Here is a 22,037-nt window from a genome sequence, read left to right on the forward strand (position 1 = left end):
TGTGCATTTCATTGGCCAACATGTTTTTGATTTTAGTTTTGCACCGTTTTTAAAGTTTGGAGATGTTTTTGCAAAGTATTTTATATAGGAACCGTACTATTTATTAATGTATTAGAAAACTACGTCTGTTAATGTAAAAAACGCAACTTTGTTTTTTAAAATCAGTTAACAATTGACGACATTATTAATCTTTTTCTTAATACAAAATTGTTCAAAAACTGATTTTATGAAGAATGCTTTATATGGGGGATAGGGCTAAATGTGAACCGATCCTCATAAAATTGGGAAGATTTATGTTTATTTAAAAGTTATTTATGATGAATTTCATCGTGATATTGATATTCAAAGGATAATTATGCAACTCAAGTCATTTTCTAAAGGAGAGTTTGTATTTGGACTATGGTCAAATAAGTCCGTATTATTTAAAGAATCAGCAGTATCACTAAGGATTATAGCTAAGTCATTTATGTCGATTTTTGTATTGATCAGACCTTATTTGACCCTCCTTCAAAAAATGACTTTAATTCCGTAATTATCTTAATATATTAATATCACGATGTAATTCAGCATAAATAACTTTTATATAAACATAAATATTTCTACCAAATTTAATGAGGATCGGACTCTATTAACCCTATCCCCCATATAAAGCATCCTTCAGAAAATAATTTTTTGAACAATTTTGTATTAAGAAAAATATTAATAACGTCGTCAATTGCTAACGGATTTTTAAAAATAAAGTTGCGTTTTATTCTTAAATAAATCAGTTAATTCAGGCTTCAGCTTCTGCTTTCCAAATCCGTTCAGAAACTTAAAATCGGTTGAGATTCTACTAAGTTACTGGCTTTTAAGTGCTTAAGGGTATGAAAACCCGGTTTTTTACCCGTATCTCAAAATTTTGGAGGTGTTTGGGAAATTTCAAAAACAGATTCTTGTTCTACTCGGATCCACCTTTCAGAAAAATAGTATCACTTTATGTCACATAGTGTTATTTGTTTTTAATGAACAAAAAGGTAATAGGATTTTGAATTGTTATTAAACTTTTTAAATAATGTTCACTAATTATTCCTAACTGATCACTAATTGATTCCGAATATGGAAATAAAAAAGTTGTATCACCCACCAATTTTCTACATTTTTATCTTTTAATAGTGTTCAGGTGTTGCGAATAATGGCTGTCTCTGCATCTGGACTTATACTTAAAGTTATAAAAATGCATTCAGGTGATAGGACCACGTTAATTAGTGGCGCCACGGCTCTTAAGTGGTAAGTAGTTTTGCAAAAATGTTACCACTTAATTTATATTTTTGGATTTTAACAGAAAATAATTGAAATATGTATATATTCGATTATCGTTCCAATAAGATATAAAATACAAAAATAGGTTATAAATTGTAAAAGTTATTACAAATTCCTCCGATCCTTTAGTGTCAAAAAAACACTTTTCTGAGAAATATTTAAAAAAAAAAATTAAAAAATTATGGGTAATATTCTAATAAAACCATGTCATTACATTAAATATATTCGTATTAACTTAAATGTAAGCTTTTATCCTCATTAGATAGCGTAAACCGTATTTAGGGTACAGTCATAAATGGAAACCCCTTCAGGCGGCAGTTTCAAAACTCCAGTTTCAAACTTTTAACAATTTTGTTAAGCAAATTTTAAAATTTTGGGTAAACATCCATGTGACTTATGGACAATAAAGAAGGAAATAGAATAGTAAAGAAATCAGGTCACTCTCTCTCACATATTAGCGGTCCCAATTTATGATGGACCATCCCAATTTGGCAAAAAAATATATTTGTAAATACTGGGTAAGGTAGAATATTCTCTTTGAAATAGGTTATGGGATGAACCGTTTTAACCAGCGAAATAGACGGCAATGTGGCGAAAAGTCGGTCAAATTTTTATCATATTTTATCTAATTTCAAAATAAAATTTATTTTTAATTTTTTAGGTTTTAGCAGAATGCCGAAAATACTTCATGCTTCAACAAAGTTTATTCATTAGATGAAGGTAAGTAATATCAAAACAAAGGATGCATGTTGCTACAATTAATCAATTTACATCAGAAATGTTTAAGTTTATAAATATTTTACTTTGAGTGGACTTTAAGAGCGAGCTTCCGGTGCTTTTAAAGTCCACTGTCTACATAAAAGGATGGGACAGTAAACTGGCTAATGAACGTTGTCATAATTACATACATATAAAATTGCACACCAAATACATACAGTTAATCTCAAAAATAAGTATACAGAAATACTGACAATTGGTTTTATTTAAAAAAGGATATTATTTTTTCAAAAATCAAAAAAGTAACTCATTTATTTATTAAAAACAATTATTTTTGTTGCTTGAGTTCTTATTTAAGGTGTAGTCAAATAGGTGCAAAATTTACGTCACAAAAGTAAGTATACAGATAATTTCAATATGTATTTGGCTTAATGATATTAACAAAATTTTTGGTAATTGATCAGAATATTATTTAAGCAGCATTTTTTCCTATTTAAGAACATCTGACTATTTAAATCGGGTATTCAATAATATCCCTCGTTTGTTCATTATGATGCATTGGAAGACGATATTTTAACTTTTAAATTAATTTTTTCTTTACAATAATTGCAAATCATTGCGGAACATTGCCGTTTTTAACATAGTATAGCGTTCATATTCGATATTTTACGGCGATTTCCTAAAATTTATATCATAAAATGCGATATTAATGATATTTGTACTAGTATCCATTAATTAAAACAAGTTTTTTGGTTCCAATCATTCATTACACACTCCTAAATACTACCAATAATCGTCAAATGGTGACCATGTCAATAACTTACACTACATATCGGTTCTGAAATTGATTATTGTCTAAAATAGTAAGATTTTTATATTAAATCAGGCTCAATTGGTGGTATGAATACGAATTGAACAATTTTGAACACGGATACATCTTAATTTGTTGCTATAACAAATAAAATGTCCGATTCATAAAACATGGTTATTGTATCGAGTTTATCAAGATATGATTGGTAGCATTATTGTATGCTTTGGAAATCGGAGTATTTGGAAAACCTGTTAAAATTAAAGGAAATATATAGAAATTAAATATAGTTAAATTTCGGTTCTTTAAGAACGTACTGTGTTCAAAATGGCCAAATCCATGCATATAACATTAATTTCGAAATAACAACTCTTTTCAAAAATTAAAAATTCTATTTCCAATGCATCATTTGGAGGGTTCAATGACCACCAGATCCAAAATCCAAAGTGGAAAAAAAACGTAGAAAATAGAAAAAAAACTGTTCTACTAATTAATTCCGGAGCCAATCGGCCCAAATTTCAAGATTTCGGAACTAAAAGTAAATTTTTTCCAAGTTATTGTGTAAAAATATTTTATTAAAAAGTGAAGGAGTTCATTATTTATTTATTCATTTTTCTTAACTTCAAACATTCATAATATTATTTCATTGTTTAAATTTAACTTTCCATGTTTATTTTTGAATTTAACTGATTTTAGTCAAATGCAACTATGTAATTTAGTTCTAACACAACTCTGTTCGTCTGATCACAATTTATTTAATTTAACGTATACTATTCAAATTTAACGGACTTTATAAAATGCAACTCTATGATTTCTTTGTTATTACACTTTTATACAACTATGTTCTTGTATTGTGATCACTACTTATAATTTACAACAATGTATTAAAAAGGGTATAAAAGCAGCACCAGTTGCATGAAAAAAATCACTTTGCTTTATGCCTTCGATGAATAAACATCTTTGTCTAGTTTAATTTACCGGACGGGTTGGAAATGATTTGAAGTGTTTCAAGAAAAGTAGTTACAGTGAAAATAGTGCGATTGTGTTTTTTTTAAACGACGGCTTTATGAGTAAATATAATCTTCGGTATGAGATTACTTCAAAAGTAATTATATTAATACAAGTAAAATTTTGATAATATCATTAAACCAAATATATACTGAAATTATCTGTATTACTTTTTTGTTTTTTGAAAAAATAATATCTTTTTTTAAATAAAACCAATCGTCAGTATTTCTGTATACTTATTTTTGTGATTAACTGTATATACCAATAGATTGTATTAGTTATTGTAAACTATGTATGCAAATATATTATACGAAAATATTAATAAAAGTCAGTCATAAGAAAGCAACCGACCGATTAACTTCTAGTTATAACAGTTTTTGGCGACGAGGATGCTTTAAATTCACGTGTGATTTTTTTACATAAAAACTTTGTACAGTATAAGAATTTGTAAAAAAATGACTAATGAAAATAATTCAGTTCAAGTGAAAGAAATTGTTTCATTTTTTAGTTTTGAACCATTTGATGCCACAAAAACAATCTACAAAATATCAACGGTTGTTGCTACATTTTGTGGGAATAATATAACCTTTACCTTTATCACATATAATATACTATGTGATAAAGTGCTTCCTAGAACTCCGGATGATATGCCTTTCGGCGAAATTTGCTCAATATTGGAGGAGCATTATGACCCTAAACTTAACGAGTTGTTAGAAAATTTTCGTCTCAACTTGCGGAAACAAAAGCCGGAAGAAACTTGCGCTGAATTTGCTGTTGCGCTTCGCAGACTTGCATTGAGAAACCAATTTGTTTTTGGAATTCTGGACAAAAAAATATAGCACCGATTTTTAGAAAGAAAATCATTAAAAGTGGAGGAGGCGATAAGCATGGCAACAGCCTACGAATTAGCTGAAAAAGGAGGTGAGGAGTTACAACAACAAATTTCGGAGATAGTAACGGTCAACAAAATGTTCGAGAAAAATAAAAGAGATACAAAAAAGAAGAAATTAAATGTCAGCGAAAAGAACAAAGGTAACCAAAAATGTTTTCTATGGCGTAACACTACGCATTTGGCAGATCAATGTCAATATAAAGAGGCCAAAAGTCATTTCTGTAAAAAGAGGGGTCATCTTCGTAAAATGTGTTTTAAATAGAAAAAACAATTGCTTCAAATAGAAGAAAGAGGTAATACAGTGGAAAATCTCTTCAAAATAGAAGAACGTGACGTGGACAAAAGTCGTTCAAAACTTTTATATGATTTTTTAATCGATGGCAAAAATATGGTGTTTAAAATGAACACAGGGTCGCCAGTGTCAATAATTAATGTTGCGGACGCAAAAATAACATGAGAGTGAATTTAGAAAAGTCGGAGTTTATGAAGGACTCTATAACTTATTGTGGATACGTAATAAATAAATACGGTATCCAACGTATGCAAACCAAAATTGATGCAATTCAAAAAATTAAAGCACCTGAATGTAAAGATGATGTGAGAGCGTTCATGGGACTTATAAACTAATATGGTCGTTTCGTTAAAAATTTAAGCGAATAGTCTACCCATTGAACCGCTTATTGCAAAATGATGTGCCATTTATTTTTGATAAAAAGTGTGTCAAGGCGTTTAACGAAATTAAAAAACAAATGCAAACGGACACAATCCTCGCACATTATGATCCTAGAAGACCCGTGGTTCTCGCCGTGGATGCTAGCCTTATAGGGGGAGGAGCTGTTTTGAGTCATGTCTATGATGACGGTTCCGAAAGGCCGGGACAATTTTTATCGCAAACACTTAATCGACAAGGAGGCGTATGCAGTAATTTTTGGAATCCGTAAGTTTTATCAATATCTATACGGAAGAAGGTTTACTCTCGTTACAGATAATCGGGCGATATCCCAAATATTTGCTCCCAATAAGGCGTTATCAACTTTGTCTTCCACACGAATGCAACACTATGCTTTATTCTTGGAACAGTTCGATTACAGCATAAAATGTAAAAGATCTAAGGAAAATTCAAACGCCGATGCATTGTCACAATTACCTAATGCTGAAATGTATATATTCATCGCAGAGGTTTACGAAATCGAAGAAGAAATACTCGAAAATTTACCAGTAACGGCGTGTGACCTGAAATGTATATATTCATCGAAGAGGTTTACGCAATCGAAGAAGAAATAATCGAAAATTTACCAGTAACGGCGTGTGACCTGAAGGCAGAAACTAAGTCAGACGTGGAAATCAAAACGTTACTCGAATGTTTGAAGAATGGTCGAAAATGTGATAACAAAAATCGCTTTGGTATCTCACAAAATGAATTCACCCTACATTAAAGTTGTTTGTTAAGAGATATGCGTGTTTATATTCCAAAAGCCTTGCGTGGAAATGTCCTGGAAGAGCTACATACAGCACATGATGGTAGAATGTGAAAAAGGCATGTACTATAATGTGAAACTGGATGATGGTAGAATGTGGAAAAGGCATGTAGACCAGATGCGTAAGGTTGGTGAAATGATTGTCGAACCTTCTGCCAAAGAAGAAGAAAGCGTAGTAGAAAATTCTAATGTTCAAAGTTGTCCTTTCTAATGTTCAAAGTTGTCTAACACACCACCAGTAAGACGACATTCAACAGTAATTACTAAAACGTTCTGATGTAATTGAAGTGGAACCCAAATGCAATCCTGCAATTTCTACTTTTCAAGATTTAGTTGGAGAACCGAATGTCGTTCAAATAGAATAAGAAAAAACCTTTGAAATTGTTAAATTAAATCTAGAATTTATTAAATAATGGATCTCAATGCTTTTTATATTTGATTATCATAAATCTCGAATCTCAATATTTTAATTGAATTGTATTGAAAATAAATAAACTATATTAACAAATGCAGAGGAGAGAGAGTTCTCATAATAACATACATATAAAATTACACACTAAATACATACAGCTGTGGTCAGCTAATTGGAAACGCTCTCATAATATTACTGCTTGATGTGCTTTTATAAAATTATGGAAATATTACTAAGAAATTGCGACATCTAATTGGAAATGGCCATTTTTTATTAAAAATTTTTTAAGTGAAATCTAATTTTGATAAAAACTGTAATTGTATTTTGGTAAATATTATTTTTAATTTAATATATAAGAAATTTTACGTCATTATTTTTAGGACTAATAATGGGAATAGTCCAAAAATATACTCCTGCCTATTTTTGAACTTCATAGAGCTTGTAAATCGTAAAAGGATATAGGAGAACAGCTCAATTCTTCCAAAAAAATATTTTTAATCGTTTATAGCATATTAAGAAATATGACACTGATACTAACGCTCCATGTCGAAAATTTTCCAGAAAAACATCAGCCCACCCCAAACCGGATGATAAGACGAATCTCTAAAGCTGACCCAAAGAAATCATCCACGGGCATCCAGCGGTAAATTTTAGAAAAATTATTAAAAATATTTTTTTTGCAACAATTGAGCTGTTCTCCCACATCCTTTTACGATGTACAGGCTTTATGAAGTTCAAAAATGGATCTACCCTGGGCAGGAGTATATCTTTGGCCTATTCCCATTATTAGTCCTAAAAATAATGACGTAAAATTTCTTATACAGTTTTTATCAAAATTATTTTATCAAAATTATATTTGACTTAAAAAAAATTTAATAAAAAATGGCCGTTTCCAATTAGGTGTTGCATTTTCTTAGATTTATCTTTGCATTCCATCAAGCAGTAATATAAAGAGAGCGTTTCCAATTAGCTGACCACAGCTGTATATAATAATACATTGTATTAGTTATTGTAAACTATGTATGCAAACAGATAATAAGAGAGAATTAATAAAAGTCAGTCATAAGAAAGCAACCGACCGATTAACTTCTAGTTATAACAAATGTATACTGGAAATTCTTGATGGTCAAACTGCCGATTGGAAGTGCAGTTCCAACAAGCCTCGTAGAGCAGATGAAAGGACTGTCAAAACCGGCCCCAACAAGGACACTAAAACACATAAGGCGGTATCCAAAACATAATTAGCAAGTACTGGTATCCTATAAACGAGGAGGAAAACACTCATTCGCAAGAAGACAGAACACCAGTGCTTTCCAAAATTGGGAAGATGTCGATTAAAAAGACTGCTATTCCTATGCCTGCTAAGGACACCGCAGTGCCATCAATAGTATCCACTGCATTAATAGCCAACTCGTTGGAAGACAGTTTAATAGATAACCATGATTGAGGTTATCCAAATAAACCTCCATCGGAGCAAGACAGCTACTAACGCTCTGATGGATAAAATTAACACAGTTAAGATACATACACACATGGACAAAAAAATAAGTACACTAATAACAGTTCTGTTTAACAATTCATTATAAAATATTTATTGAAGATAAATAAAAAAAATAACTATAATTCATTTTCTTTAATGATTTGTATAAAAAATACGACATACAAAGTTTATTAAATCATAAATAAAGTTAAGTCTTCTTAAAAATGTTTTAACACAGATTAAATAAGTGGACAAAAAAATAAATACATCCACCTAAGGTACCAGAAAAAGCAAATCTAATTAAATTTTTTTTTAAATTTTTTGTTACTTTTAACTGTAATTCACTAGTATCCTGTGTATCCACCATTATTTTAAATTACTTTGTCCATTCTTTTTGGCATACTGGCGATCAATTTACGACAGGTCTCCACCGGTATTTCGTACCACGTTTTCTGAACAAAGGTCCACAGCTGATCCCTATTTTGGAAATTTTCTTTTCCTATTCTTCGCTTTAACTCCCCCCAAAGGTTTTCGATCGGGTTCAGGTCAGGTGATTGACTCGGCCAGTCCATTACGACAACACTATTATCTCTGAACCAATCCTGACACAATTTTGACGTGTGTTTCGGATCATTATCCTGTTGAAAAACCCACCTGAGAGGCATATTTTCACTTGCATAGGGCAACATAATATTTTCAAGGATGTCCCTGTACTGAAACCGTGTCATAGTGTCGGAAATTCGGTGTATAGGACCAACGCCGTTCCACGAAAAACAACCCCAAACCATTATGTTACCCCCGCCGTGTTTAACAGTCTTTTTCGTGAAACGAACGTGAAATTCTTTACCTTTTGGGCGTCTAACATTCCTAGCCGAGTCGTTGCCGAACAAATTAATTTTAGTTTCGTCGGTCCATAAGATATTGCGCCACTTCTTTTCACCTTCTGGCCCGGACCAATTGGAATGAGTTCTGGCGAAAGTTTGTCGTGCCTTTAAATTTTTCTGTCTGAGCAAAGGAATTTTTCTGGCTATTCTACCAGGTAAATTGGCATTATATAGTCTTCTACGTACCGTTCTGGATGAAACTACGTTACCAATCTCTGCAGAAATGGCTCTGGAAGAAATGAAGGGGTCTTTTTTAGCCATAGTAATAATGCGAGTATCCGTTGTTGGTGATGTTTTCTTTGGTCTTCCACGGTGTTCAACTGAAGGTTGTTCTTTGAGGGCATTTTGAACAAAATACAAGGAACGACTCAAGGTTTCAGCAATAAAACGAAGACTTTTTCCCTTATTTCTCAGCGCCAACGCTATTCTCCTCTCCTCCACGGTACAATGCTTGCCTCGACCCATCTACTTAATAAATTTCTTTTTAGTTTACAAGAACTAAATGAGAATTCCAAAAAAAATCACAAACCTTTAAAAGAAACCTATTAAAAACTTTAAAATTCAAATATCAAAAAAATGTATTTATTTTTTTGTCCATACAACGAAAGCTCCCCACAAACGAAAATCGCAAAATTTGAAAATGGAGGATCATTCTGCTTCGTTTTTTAACAATAAATAGTATTGCCATATCGAACCATTTAAATAACGCAGTATTGCCATTTACATTTACAGATACATGAAAATTTTATAATCGAAAATGTATTGAAAGGACATGTATTTATTTTTTTGTCCATGTGTGTATAGCCTTAATTCCGGAACCTTGGACGATTCTGGGTTTCTGGATTAAATAACGTAAATTTTCTACGCAGATACAGTTCAAACCCTGCAAGGTGCTGAAGCAAGGTCGTGGCAACATATACCATGCATCTGTTTACTTGACCTTCGATTCTCCGACAAGAAAGAAATAAGAAAATTTTAGCTTGGGATTGTACAAACACCAATCGCAGAGGACAAGCCCTCATGGATTTAATATTAAAGACTTGATCACATTGAACGTAGGTAATAAAGCAGCCTTCGACAATAGAATTAGATAAGAAATATTGCTATATGTTCAGAAACGAAATGAAATTCAAGATTGGAGAGTTTCGGACGAGCAATCCTTTTTTGAACATCGGTACTTAAGATTCAAAGTACTACGGCCACCACCAAAGCCGATAAAGTTTCGGAATAAGTCTAATTGGACAATGTAAGGTCCCGACCTTACAAACGAACCGTTTATGACATGACACTTTTCAATATCGAAATAAAGAGGACATAGACGCCAAAGTAGAAATGCCCACAAGTGCCCTGGTTGAATTGTTCGAGGATAGCTGCCTTCTGTGAGAGTAAACCCTGGGTAACAGGGGAGATCCGGAACCTTGGGAAGACTCTTCGCAAACTATTTAACCGGGTTCGTAAAATGACCGCAGTATACTGTGATGAGTATCATAGTAAACTTGGTGAATATAAGAAAATTGTTCGAAAAGCCAAACGAGGCTCCTGGAAACTTTTCTGTGAACAGGTCGATAGTGTAAATGACGTATCAAAGATTAAAAAAATCCTATCCAAAACTCATGTCCAACCGTAATCTATGATCGTGGAGGAGGAGGCTGGGGGATATGGAGGAGACAATGAAACTCCTAATGGACTCTCATTTCCCATCCGGTAACACGGAAATTGTTATTAAATCTGATATGGTTAAAGGAGCAATCAAGAGCTTTGTTGCTGTAGTGCCGGATGGCATTTTCCCGGCACTTTTGCAGATGGAAAGCAGTATACCAGGCGAATACCTTAAATTTAAGCAGCATGCTTTTGTAAAGGGGCGATCGGTAGAAACCGCTTTAAACGAAGTTATCCACTACATAAGTGAATCTTTTGATAGCAAACTGTATACACAGGCGGTATGCATTGACATCGAAGGCGCCTTAAATAACGTGCACACTGATACTCTTATCCAACCCCTAGACCAGTTTTATGTTAACCGGGTGCTCCGTAACTGGATCAACTACATGCTAAGGAACTAGTAATGCCATACAGGACTGGCTTTTACAAATCCCGGTATTCGTGATTTTGAAAATTGAAATCCCGGGATCAAATGATTCCTGATGTCTAAAAAATATACATACAGTGAATCAATTAAGTAATTTGTCTATGTAAAATTTTATAACTTTTAAGAAAAAACTTTGTCTGAACAATTATTTTTAGCAAAGTTAAGCAATTTGTTTGTTGTATTTTTTAAAGAATACCTTATATTTTAATTTTCTATCAAAAAAAGTTAAATCGTGATATTAATTAACGAGATTTTTGAATAAATGTGAACGTATTGTTAATTTTTTAGGTCAATAAATTATTTTGCTTTTTTGGTTTTTTAATATTGCTGTATTATTTTATAAAATTTAAAATTTTATTATTCCTATATATTAAAATAACAATTTTTAGATATTTTAGTAGTACGATTAAATTTAACCGATTTATTATCCTATATAAGAATTTACTAATATTTGGCTTAACATGAAATCTATCGTTTTTTTGATTTTATTTCCAAAATAATAAGTAATTTTGAATTGGATACATGATATACTTGAAAATCAATGTTTTTGTACTTAGAAAATATATTTATTTATTTCCTACCTCATATTTTGAATCCTTTATTTTATGAATAAAATATAGTACGCGTATTTGGATCGCGATAGTTATTCTTGATTGGGGTTTTAAATATATATAAGTGTTTGTATTAGCTAAAAAATATTGATTTTGTGGACCTTAGGTGATGATAACCGCCTCTGTTTGTAAATATCTAAATTAAGTATTTTTCCTGTACCACACGACAATTCACTTCATATTGGTTCCAAGCATACTAAGCTCTAAATTTAAACATAGTGTTCGTCCTACTTCGTATATGGACTTTGGAGAAGATAAATGAGAATTTAATGGTTTTCCTTGGATACAAGCGGCTCCCCTTTGGTAGTTAAAGATTTTTAAAGACCACTCAGTTCACAGTTTCACACAATGACGATATGTTTTTGCAAATTGCAATTGAAACAAAAAAAATAAATAAATTCCAAAAAGTAATTAGAAAGTAATTTGAAAAACCCAACGAAATTAACTGGATTATAATAAACTCGGTTATAATTACACAAGTTTACAAATAAATATTTTTTGTTTGCTCATGGAATGAAACATATATTTTTGGAAAGGGCTTTGTTCGGTGGATAATTAACATTTTTATTTTTTTCCTAACATCCTTATCATCATGAAATTAAGGTTTCTTAAGAGGCTTTCTGGTATGTAGAGTGTTTATTGAAGTGGTCTTTGAATTGAACTCATATCCACTAGTTTCCCTGGTGTAACTGATATATTTTTCTATATTTCAACAACAATTTTCAGAGAATTTATACATTATTCATTTTTTATATTTGAATTTATTTTTGGCAAAATCCGAGAAAGGACGTAGACCTGTGTGCTATGCAGAGCAGACAGGAGGCTCTGAATACCGCCTTGAGCTGGGCTCAACCGAGAGGCCTCAATGTTAACCCGGCAAAGACGGAAATCTGTCTTTTCGCAAGAAAAACAAAACTGTCTACGTATAATGAACCTTGCTTCCTGGGCAAGAAGATACCGCTGACAGACATAGTTAAGTATTTAAAGTACTTTTAGACTATGAGACTTTGCGTATGACTTTACGAATGAAAAATCAAATGAAATTCCATCCGTGTGTTTACTTAAAAATACATTCCTGATCTAATTTTCCATCCGTATTTACTCTCAATGTGTGATGGTTTCGTTACACATCAGAGAACAGAATGAAACCAATCACGTTTTATGACCATTCGCAAATTCATTGCTTTTGAATTGCGTTTACTCAACAATAATACAAATGTACATTGCCTTTATTACAATCTCTTTTTATTTGACTTTATACATCAAGCAACGAAATAATTCAATGCCACATGAAAGAACTAAAAACATTCACACCATTCGTCCAGTATTCGTTGCAGAGTATGAAAGCAAACGAAACCTTTCGCAAACGTTTATATAATGTACAACACTAATACTAATGTACACGAGCAAAACTAAAACAAAAACAAATACTTTTGAGTAAGAAAACAAAAGCGGAAAAGTATTTAATGAAAGATTCATTTAGTGTGTTTGATTTCAATTAATTTTTTATTGTTTTTAATTGCTACTACTTAAAGGTACTTTACTTTATGTTATTTTGTATTAATACAAAGTATTATTGGAATATGTATTGTAGACAGCGTTGCCGTTGCGAGACTAAAGTCGCAATTTGACCCTTTTTAATGCTATACGCACAATTGGGACGAACGACGAATTTTTCGGAATGAATATTCGTCGTCAGAAATAGAACACACTTGGGTATATGAAAATGTACACAATCATTGCGTATGACGAAATTCGTCGTACGTAACGAACTATGCGATAGGTTTATTTCTATTTCTTACGCAGACGAACGACGAATTAATTGGGGAAAATTGTTTTAAAACCAATTCCGGTATCACGAATTTGCTGAAATTTTGCGGTTGTGGGTACAGCTAATGACAATAAAATATTATGTTCGAATATTCGAAATTATATTCGAAAATTCGAAGTTATGTTCGAAAAATTGTTTATGCTCTTAAAATAATCTCTGAGTCATAAAAACTAAAAATAAAATTTTCGAAAATTCGAACTTAAGTTGGAAAAATTTTTAAAGCCATTAAAACTAGTTCTTGTGGCCCGAATTGTCTGAAATTTGGCAATCTGGAGTACACTTGATGACACTACAATTCTATGTTGGAATATTTAAAATTAAGTTCGAAATTTCGAAGTAATGTTCGAAAAAATTTTGAAGCTGTTAAAATAATCTCAAAATTGGAGATATTCACAAAAATATAATTTTAGTTCTTTTCGAGGCCAATTTCTTACATTTTCTAATTTCGAAATAATGTTCGAATAAATTTTAAAGCTGTTAAAATTATCTCAAAATCGTGGAGATTCACAAAAATATAATTTTTGTTCCTTTTTCTTACTTTTTCCAATTTCGAACAAACAAATTATGAAACGAATTCGCAGTACGAATAATTTGATTGTGTTCCATTCGACGAATTTACGCAACGAATTTTTGTCGATTAGTTCGTCGTGCTATACGAAATTCGTCGTTCGTCCCAATTGTGCGTATACCATAAGTGCTTTGCCACTTTTTGTGACCTCTTGTCAAAATAACCTAAATTTGCGACTTTATCGCATTTTGCCACTGTTTACCCCTTTTTGAATAAAACACATTTTTGTTGTTTAATACCCACCATCAAATAAGGTAGTGATTGTTTTTGCCATTCCAATTGTAACACATCGAAATATATGTAGGACATGGCTCCACAAAAGTATATATATTCTTGGTCCTGAATTCTAAGACGACCTAGCCATGTCCGTCCGTCTGTCTGTTGAAAGGGTTGCAATTTTACACAAATATTTCCTATAGGTAGGTTTGTTTAGTATTGAAAATGGGCAATATTAGCCAACGTTTTGCATAGCCCCCATATAAGTGCCCTCCGAAAAACAACTTTAACAGACATATCCCCATTTTCTCAATGTCTGATTATATTTTATCGAAACGGTAGATTGTTAATTAATTTAACATTCAAACAATTAACATAAAAATTTTTTCATTAGAATCGAGTTACAGATTAAGCCCCCAGTATGAAATTCAAAATTGGTGAATCGTCTAACTAGAAAAATATTTTATGAATGTCCTTAATATGCTGAAACCTTAAAGGTGACAGCTAGAAAACGTTTTAGAAAATATAAAAATCGTTGATTTAATACAAATTTATGTCTCTTCTCAGCCTCCTAAATAAAGAAAATGGGGTAAATAATTTGATATTGAGTGTATCGACTGAATTTTATATCTGAGCATTAGTATTATAATTTTATTGCTAATTAAAATGTGGTTAATTATTTTGATTTATTTGCCAATTTAATGCACATTTAAATACAAATGAAATGATTTTACCTACTTTGAAACTTTTTGCGTTAAAAATACCCTTTCAGTGCGCCTTTTTTTCCGAAAAATCCCCTTTTTGTCCAACTTTTGGAAATTTTCCAAAATATGTATTAAAAACCGATTTTTCGGTTAACCACATATGAACAAAAACTTAAACTTTTATAAGCACATTATTTTAAGTTTACTCAATAGTCTTTATAATGAGCAAAACAATCAGCAAACGTTTGCGAAATTTATATGAATTTTGGAAAGTATAATCTTCATTCCATAAATAAAAAACACGGAAAAATTGTTAAGATAATTTTTTCTTACAACTTATTCAATTCATTCATACCAATCGTTTAGTATTCGTTGCTTTTGAGAGTATTCGTTGACATTTACAGAAGACAAGCAATACAAGCATAATTTTTCGATACGATCATTTGTTTTAAATAGTGCCGTGCCGTGCATTGCATTATTAAATTAGTGCATATTGTCATTTCAAGGCTAGTTTTATGCGATTGTATTCATAATCGAAAAAATAAGCATTCAAACCGTTCTCTGTTACATATTGCGTTTGCACCATCCCATCCGCTCTCTTCTACACAATATTTTGACAGACCATACTACTTGTGGTATAATGTAAAAGTAGCTTTAGGGTTAATCCTTGACGCGAAATTAAAATGGAGGCACCACATAGAGGATAGGATCAACAAGGCACATCGATGATGGGCGATATGTAGGAGAACTATAGGCATGAAATGGGGTCTTAGCCCTATTATGACAAATTGGCTTTATAAAAGAGTAATTAGACCAATTCTAGCTTATGCTTCAATAATCTGGTGGACTGCTTTGGACAAAAAGTGTAATATCAAAGTACTACAGGGAGTTCAGCGTACATGCTGCTTGGGTATAAGTGTCATGCGTACTTCTTCAACCTCAAAATGAACTAGTCTGAGGTTAGTATGATGGTACGTATTCTGAGTGGACACACATGAATACGAGCACATCTATACAAAATTGGAGAATGTGGAGAGGACAGTGAAACTCTGCAGCACTTTCTTTGCCTCTCGGCATTTGACGATGCTAGATCCATGAATCTTGGAAGTGTTGTTATTCCGGAAATAACATTAATGACTAACAATGATTGGAAAATTCTTAGGAATTACGTCCAGGAAACTGAGTTTCTGAACATTGAAAAATAGTACATTCAGTGAACAATTTTTTCTTTTTTCATGAAGAGGAGCGCACAGCAAGCCCGATAGTGACCAATGCTTATGTTAAAAAAAAAATACAATTTATTGGAGTAGTCTACCATTGTGATGGTGCATTCGTTTTTAAATTTTTTTAATAAGTGAAACAGATAAACATTAGCCCTACATAATTAACTTAAAATCGCTAGTATTTTATAAAATTTGGAATAATGACTGTTATATTCGCCACAAAATTATTTTTTCTTAAAAATGGTCTAGATATATCTGAATTAAGATAAAATTCAACATCAATGCGCTATCATTTAAATTGAATCATATTTAATTATGCTTATGATTGATATAGGGTATCATATGATCATTAAATTTCACCGAAAAAGTTTTTCGCTATGTTTTTCACATTTTTATTGCATATTTCTTCATTATAGCGCATATTTTTTATTTTTTGTGCATAAAAATCCTTACCTTGATGATCACACACGATTTTTACCCTTTGAGAGCAGAATAGATATAAATCAACTGTCAAAATTATGAACGTGTAACACAAGAAATGTCAAAAATACCTTTTCGAAATACGATGCAGGCCTCTAATAAATAACCCAATATTTTATTGCTCAAGCAACACAAATACAACTACAATATTAGCTTGAAGCATCCCTGAATTATAGAGAACTCATACCTGGTATCCACAAGTACATGGGAAAAAATTAAGATCATCTACTTCCAGTGGTTCCATACACAAAGGGCATTCAACTGGTTCATCAACACTATTGTTTAAATTATTCATATTTATATAGTATGTTGGAATTAACACGTCCTCTGAAAAGAAAAGGAAATTAAATTATTTTAAATTGTGTTTTTCAAATAAGCCATTGTTTATACCCACAATCAAAAAAGATGGGGGTATATTGATTTTGTAATTTTTTTGATAAGGTTTGTTTGAAAATGACAATATTGGTCTACGATTTTTCCTAGCCCCATACGGATAAAGGACTGCTATTAGTAAACCAATTATCGACGCGTCGATAATTGATTTACTAATTCTGAAAGGTGGATTCGAGTAGAACCACAATATGTTTTTGAAATTTGCCAAACACCTCCAAAATATTGAGTTACGGGAGTTACTTATTTAAATCTAAACCGTTTTTAAGTTTTCACGGATTTAGAAAGCAGAAGCTGAGGCCTTTATAATGACATATATAACGTTTAAGTAACCTGGAGAGGTATGTGTGAATTTCATCAGCAAACATATTTTTATTTTAGTTTTGCACCGTTGTCCAAGTTTGCAAATGTTTTTTGAAAGTATTTTATATAGGAACCGTACTATTTATTGATTAGAAACCCATGTCTATTCAGGAGAAAAACGCAACTTTGTTTTTAAAAATCCGTTAGCAATTGACGACGTTATTGATGGTTTTCTTAATGCAAAATTTTTCCAAAACTGATTTTCCGAAAGATGCTAAAGGGCTAAATAAGGGCCGATCCTCATACAATTTGGTGGAAAGATTTAGACTTATATAAAAGTTATTTATGCTGAATTTCACCGTGATATTGATGTATGGGATTCAAGTTATTTTCTGAAGGAGGATATGCATGGGCTCTAGGGTCAAATAAGGTCCAAACAATACAAAAATCTGTATAAATGAATTTGCTGTAATCTTTAGTGATACTGCTGATTCATTACACAATGTGGTATTATTTGACCCTAGTCCCCATACAATCCCTCCTTCAGAAAATGACTTGAATTCCATTATTCTCCTCTTAATATTAATATCACGATGAAATTCAGCATAAATAACTTTATGTAAACATAAATTCTTACACCAAATTTTGCGAGGATCAGCCCATATTTCATCCATATTTCATAGCATCCTTCAGAAAATTAGTTTATGAACAATTTTGTATTAATAAAAAGATCAATAACGTCGTCAAATGCTAACAGATTTTTAAAAACAAAGTTTTTCTCATGAATAGACATGGGTTTCTAATGAATAAATAGTACGGTTCCTATATAAAATACTTTCAAAAAACATATCCAAACTATAATGGTGCAAAACTAAAATAAAAATATATTTGCTGATTAAATTCACACATATCTCTCCAGGTTACTTAAACGTTATACATATATGTCATTATAAAGGCCTCAGCTTCTGCTTTCTAAATCCGTGAAAACTTAAAATCTGTTTAGATTTAACTAAGTTACTCAAGATTTTGGAGGTGTTTGGGAAATTTCAAAAACATATTCTTGTTCTACGCGGACCCACCTTTCAGAAAAATAGTATCACTTCCTTGGTATTTATTTTTGTCGCATAGTGTAATTAATCCAAGCCCTCAGAAAATGGCTTAACGCTCATAACCGGCTCAATAATAGCAGTATATTGATCACAAACAAGATTAATAAGAACAGAAATTTACCAAATTTGATAAGAATCGGTTCCAATCGCACTTTAAATACACTTTTGAAAGCGTATTAAAGTCCTTTTATATTAAAGTTATAAAAGATGGAAACGAACAAGGAATCATTTTAAATATTAATAAAGTATATGTCCATTAGGGCTATATCCAAAATTAAGCCCTAAGTTATCAGCCTACTAAATTATTTTTTGATTTTTCGTTTTCACTTCCGAACAAAAAAATTCGAAAACTTTTCACATAAAAATAATTAGGTGAAAGCAAAACGAATATACTTTTTCATTGCGAAAAATCGCTTTTGATTAAAATAAAATGTCAAAAGCTAACACTTTAGATATTAATTTGTTTAAATATAATATTTTTATAAAAATATATACATATTTACGAATTTTTTAAATAGCACAAATTCGATTGAAAATCAATACAATAGTAAAAAGCTACGGGAATTTTTAATATATTTTTAAAATATTAAAAATATTTTTTAAAAATTTTCGTTTATTTTTGCGCGGAAATGATTACGATTTTGTGTATTAACATTTTCTTTGACATTTGTTAAACTTGTTGTAAAACTAAATTTGAAACCAAGTAAAAACGGGAACATCACATTTTTAATTTCGTGTAAAATCTAGATTTCATGTGAAATGTTGTGAAAGCCAGAACATACATAAATGTATTATATTTCTAGTTTTTTGTTTACAACTAATATTTAAAAATATTTTTTTACTTTAATCTTGCCAGAAAATTATAAACTTTGGCAATCCTAAGACTTTTTATTTTTATACCCTTCACCTTCGTGAGAATGGTATATATAAGTTTGTCATTCCACAATATAATTTTCCATAACCCCATAAAGTATATATATATTCTGGATCCTTATAGATAGCGGAGTCGATTAAGCCATGTCCCTCTGTCTGTATGTCTGTTGAAATCTGCGGTCGGCAGACCCCAAAAATTTTTGGGATCCAAATCTTCAATAATTCTGTCAGAGATGCTTTCGAGAAGTTTTCTATTGAAAATCCGCAAAATCCGTCCACAAATAACGGAGATATAAGTAAAAATCGGAAACAACCTCTGAAAACTTTGTCAAAAAAAGATACCTAATATTTTGCATGCAGAAGAAAGTTAACAACAATTGTGCTTGATTGTATGTGAGTACGTTGTTGTCGCTCGATAAAGAATGAAAATAAAAACGACGTTTTGTATGTTTTTCTTGTTTATCACAGTCAGTGGAGAGATTAAAAAAGATGTGTTAAAAATGTGTTAAATGTTAAAAAAATAAAAAAACTACGGTTAAGGGTATATAAGATTCGGGTTAATTTTATTCGGTGACTATTAACAAACATTCTTACTTGTTAATATTCCTATGGGCCAAAGGTTGATTTTTTAAACAGACCGAGTTTAAATATAATTTATAATGCTGACAACAGATTTATATGTATTTAATAGCAACCCCGCCCTCTATTGGTGTTACGCCCATTTCAGTTTTAAATATTTATATTGATTTGAAAGATACTTGTACAGAATGTCGTAACTGTATATATTATAATTTGCCAGATAAACGATATTAGCATATTATTCATATGGGATATGCCACGCCCACTGTATTTCGTACTACCATGTCCCAAATATTTATATTCATAAGAATATACTCACACAAAATTTGATGACTATAGCTGTAATAGTATCCCAGATAAATATATGCATTTTGGTATTTAATTTATATAAGATATGCCACTACCACTATGGCTAATTCACCCATTTCCCCCTAACTGTTCATATCGATGTCAAAGTTGACCATTCAAAATTTGAGGTTTATAACTGTTATAGTTTCCCAGATAAACAAATTATAGTCTTTTATTAATATGATAGGTCACAAGTACAAAATTTGGTCACTCAATCTTTTATAGTTTTCCAGATGTACGAATTTTAGTATTTGATTAATATGGGAGGTACCACGCCCAATAATGATAGTCATCCCATTTTTTCTTAAAATGTTTATATGGTTGTAAAAAGGTCGGTGCAAAATTTTAAATCTCTACCTATTAAAGTTTCTCATATATACGATTTTTAATGCGTATTTTTTTATAGGCGTGGCATCTCGCCCATTTAAAATTGGAAAACAATATGTTGCTTTTAGTACCTTCCAGACTATAGGAATTTACTGCGAAAATCGGTCCATTTGTTAAGTTGTTTATAGTCTTAACATAACATTTCATAACATTTTTATTTCTAAATTTTGCACAAAATATGCGATTTTGGGTCAGAAAAATTTAACTGGTGCGAAACCGAGCGGATATATAATGGGGTATACACATATAGGAGAGGGTTCAGACAGTGTTTTAGGTTCTTTTAGGTTCTCTTTTGTTCCCTAAAAGTTGCGGTCTGTTAACTACATTTTTTTTGCAAAATTTTGACTTAAAAAAAAAACGTTTATAATGTTCTAAAGTGGAATTCAAATAATTTTACAAAATTATTTCATTTTACTAAGAAAATTTCAAATTAAGTACAATGCTGTTGAAATACAGTTGTAACCTTTTGGCTTCCGATGTTTACTAGTGTTTACTTTCAAATAAGCCATTTCAAAAAAATGGTCCACAGTGCAAGAAACATATTAGCGATTTTCACTCTTGGTAGTATATTTAATACCCTATTATATTTACACCGACTTTTTATAGGAAGCGTGAGCTGATTATTGTTATTACGCAAAAATTAAATAATAACGTAATAACAAAAATCTGCTGCTTTACCTAGTTTCTGAGATATTCCAAGAACATTTATTTTTGACCACGTCTTACTTTCTTCACTTTTTCATAAATCTATATATGTATATAAAAGTTAATGTGTGTATGTATGTATGTATGTATGTATGTATGTATGTATGTATGTATGTATGTATGTATGTATGTATGTATGTATGTATGTATGTATGTATGTATGTATGTATGTATGTATGTATGTATGTATGTATGTATGTATGTATGTATGTATGTATGTATGTATGTATGTATGTATGTATGTATGTATGTATGTATGTATGTATGTATGTATGTATGTATGTATGTATGTATGTATGTATGTATGTATGTATGTATGTATGTATGTATGTATGTATGTATGTATGTATGTATGTATGTATGTATGTATGAATGTATGTATGTATGTATGTATGTATGTATATATGTATGTATGTATCCCTGTAGGATTTTGTGAGTTAACTAAAAATCAAGTTAACTTTTTGATAACTTCTTATGACTAGCTTCAAAGTAACTCAAAAATGATCGAGGAAATGAACAAACATTTCAATAAAATTTTAAATAAAAAATAAAATAGAAACTCGTATCAAATTTGTCAAACAATTTGTATTGAAAAAATTAAATTATGAAAATGAAAATTTGTTTCAGCAATGAAAAATGAATT

At 31.1% G+C, this 22,037-nt stretch overlaps 1 protein-coding gene across 1 annotated transcript in view; it reads right to left on the reverse strand.

Annotated features, from left to right (window-relative positions):
* LOC119611175 (CCR4-NOT transcription complex subunit 4-like) overlaps window positions 1-22,037 on the reverse strand; it is a gene marked incomplete at its 3' end in the record, with an annotated part of 112,225 nt that overhangs the window by 42,317 nt on the left and 47,871 nt on the right. Inside the window, exon 3 of the mRNA XM_037966674.1 lies at window positions 16,888-17,027. Within this exon, the coding sequence (XP_037822602.1) occupies window positions 16,888-17,027 (140 nt within the window). The remainder of the gene's footprint in view (window positions 1-16,887; window positions 17,028-22,037) is intronic.

This window comes from Lucilia sericata, unplaced genomic scaffold, assembly GCF_015586225.1.
Source record: "Lucilia sericata isolate MDLA Ls3-8-SP2 unplaced genomic scaffold, ASM1558622v1 Contig000030F_arrow, whole genome shotgun sequence".
NCBI classification, from domain to species: domain Eukaryota; kingdom Metazoa; phylum Arthropoda; class Insecta; order Diptera; family Calliphoridae; genus Lucilia; species Lucilia sericata.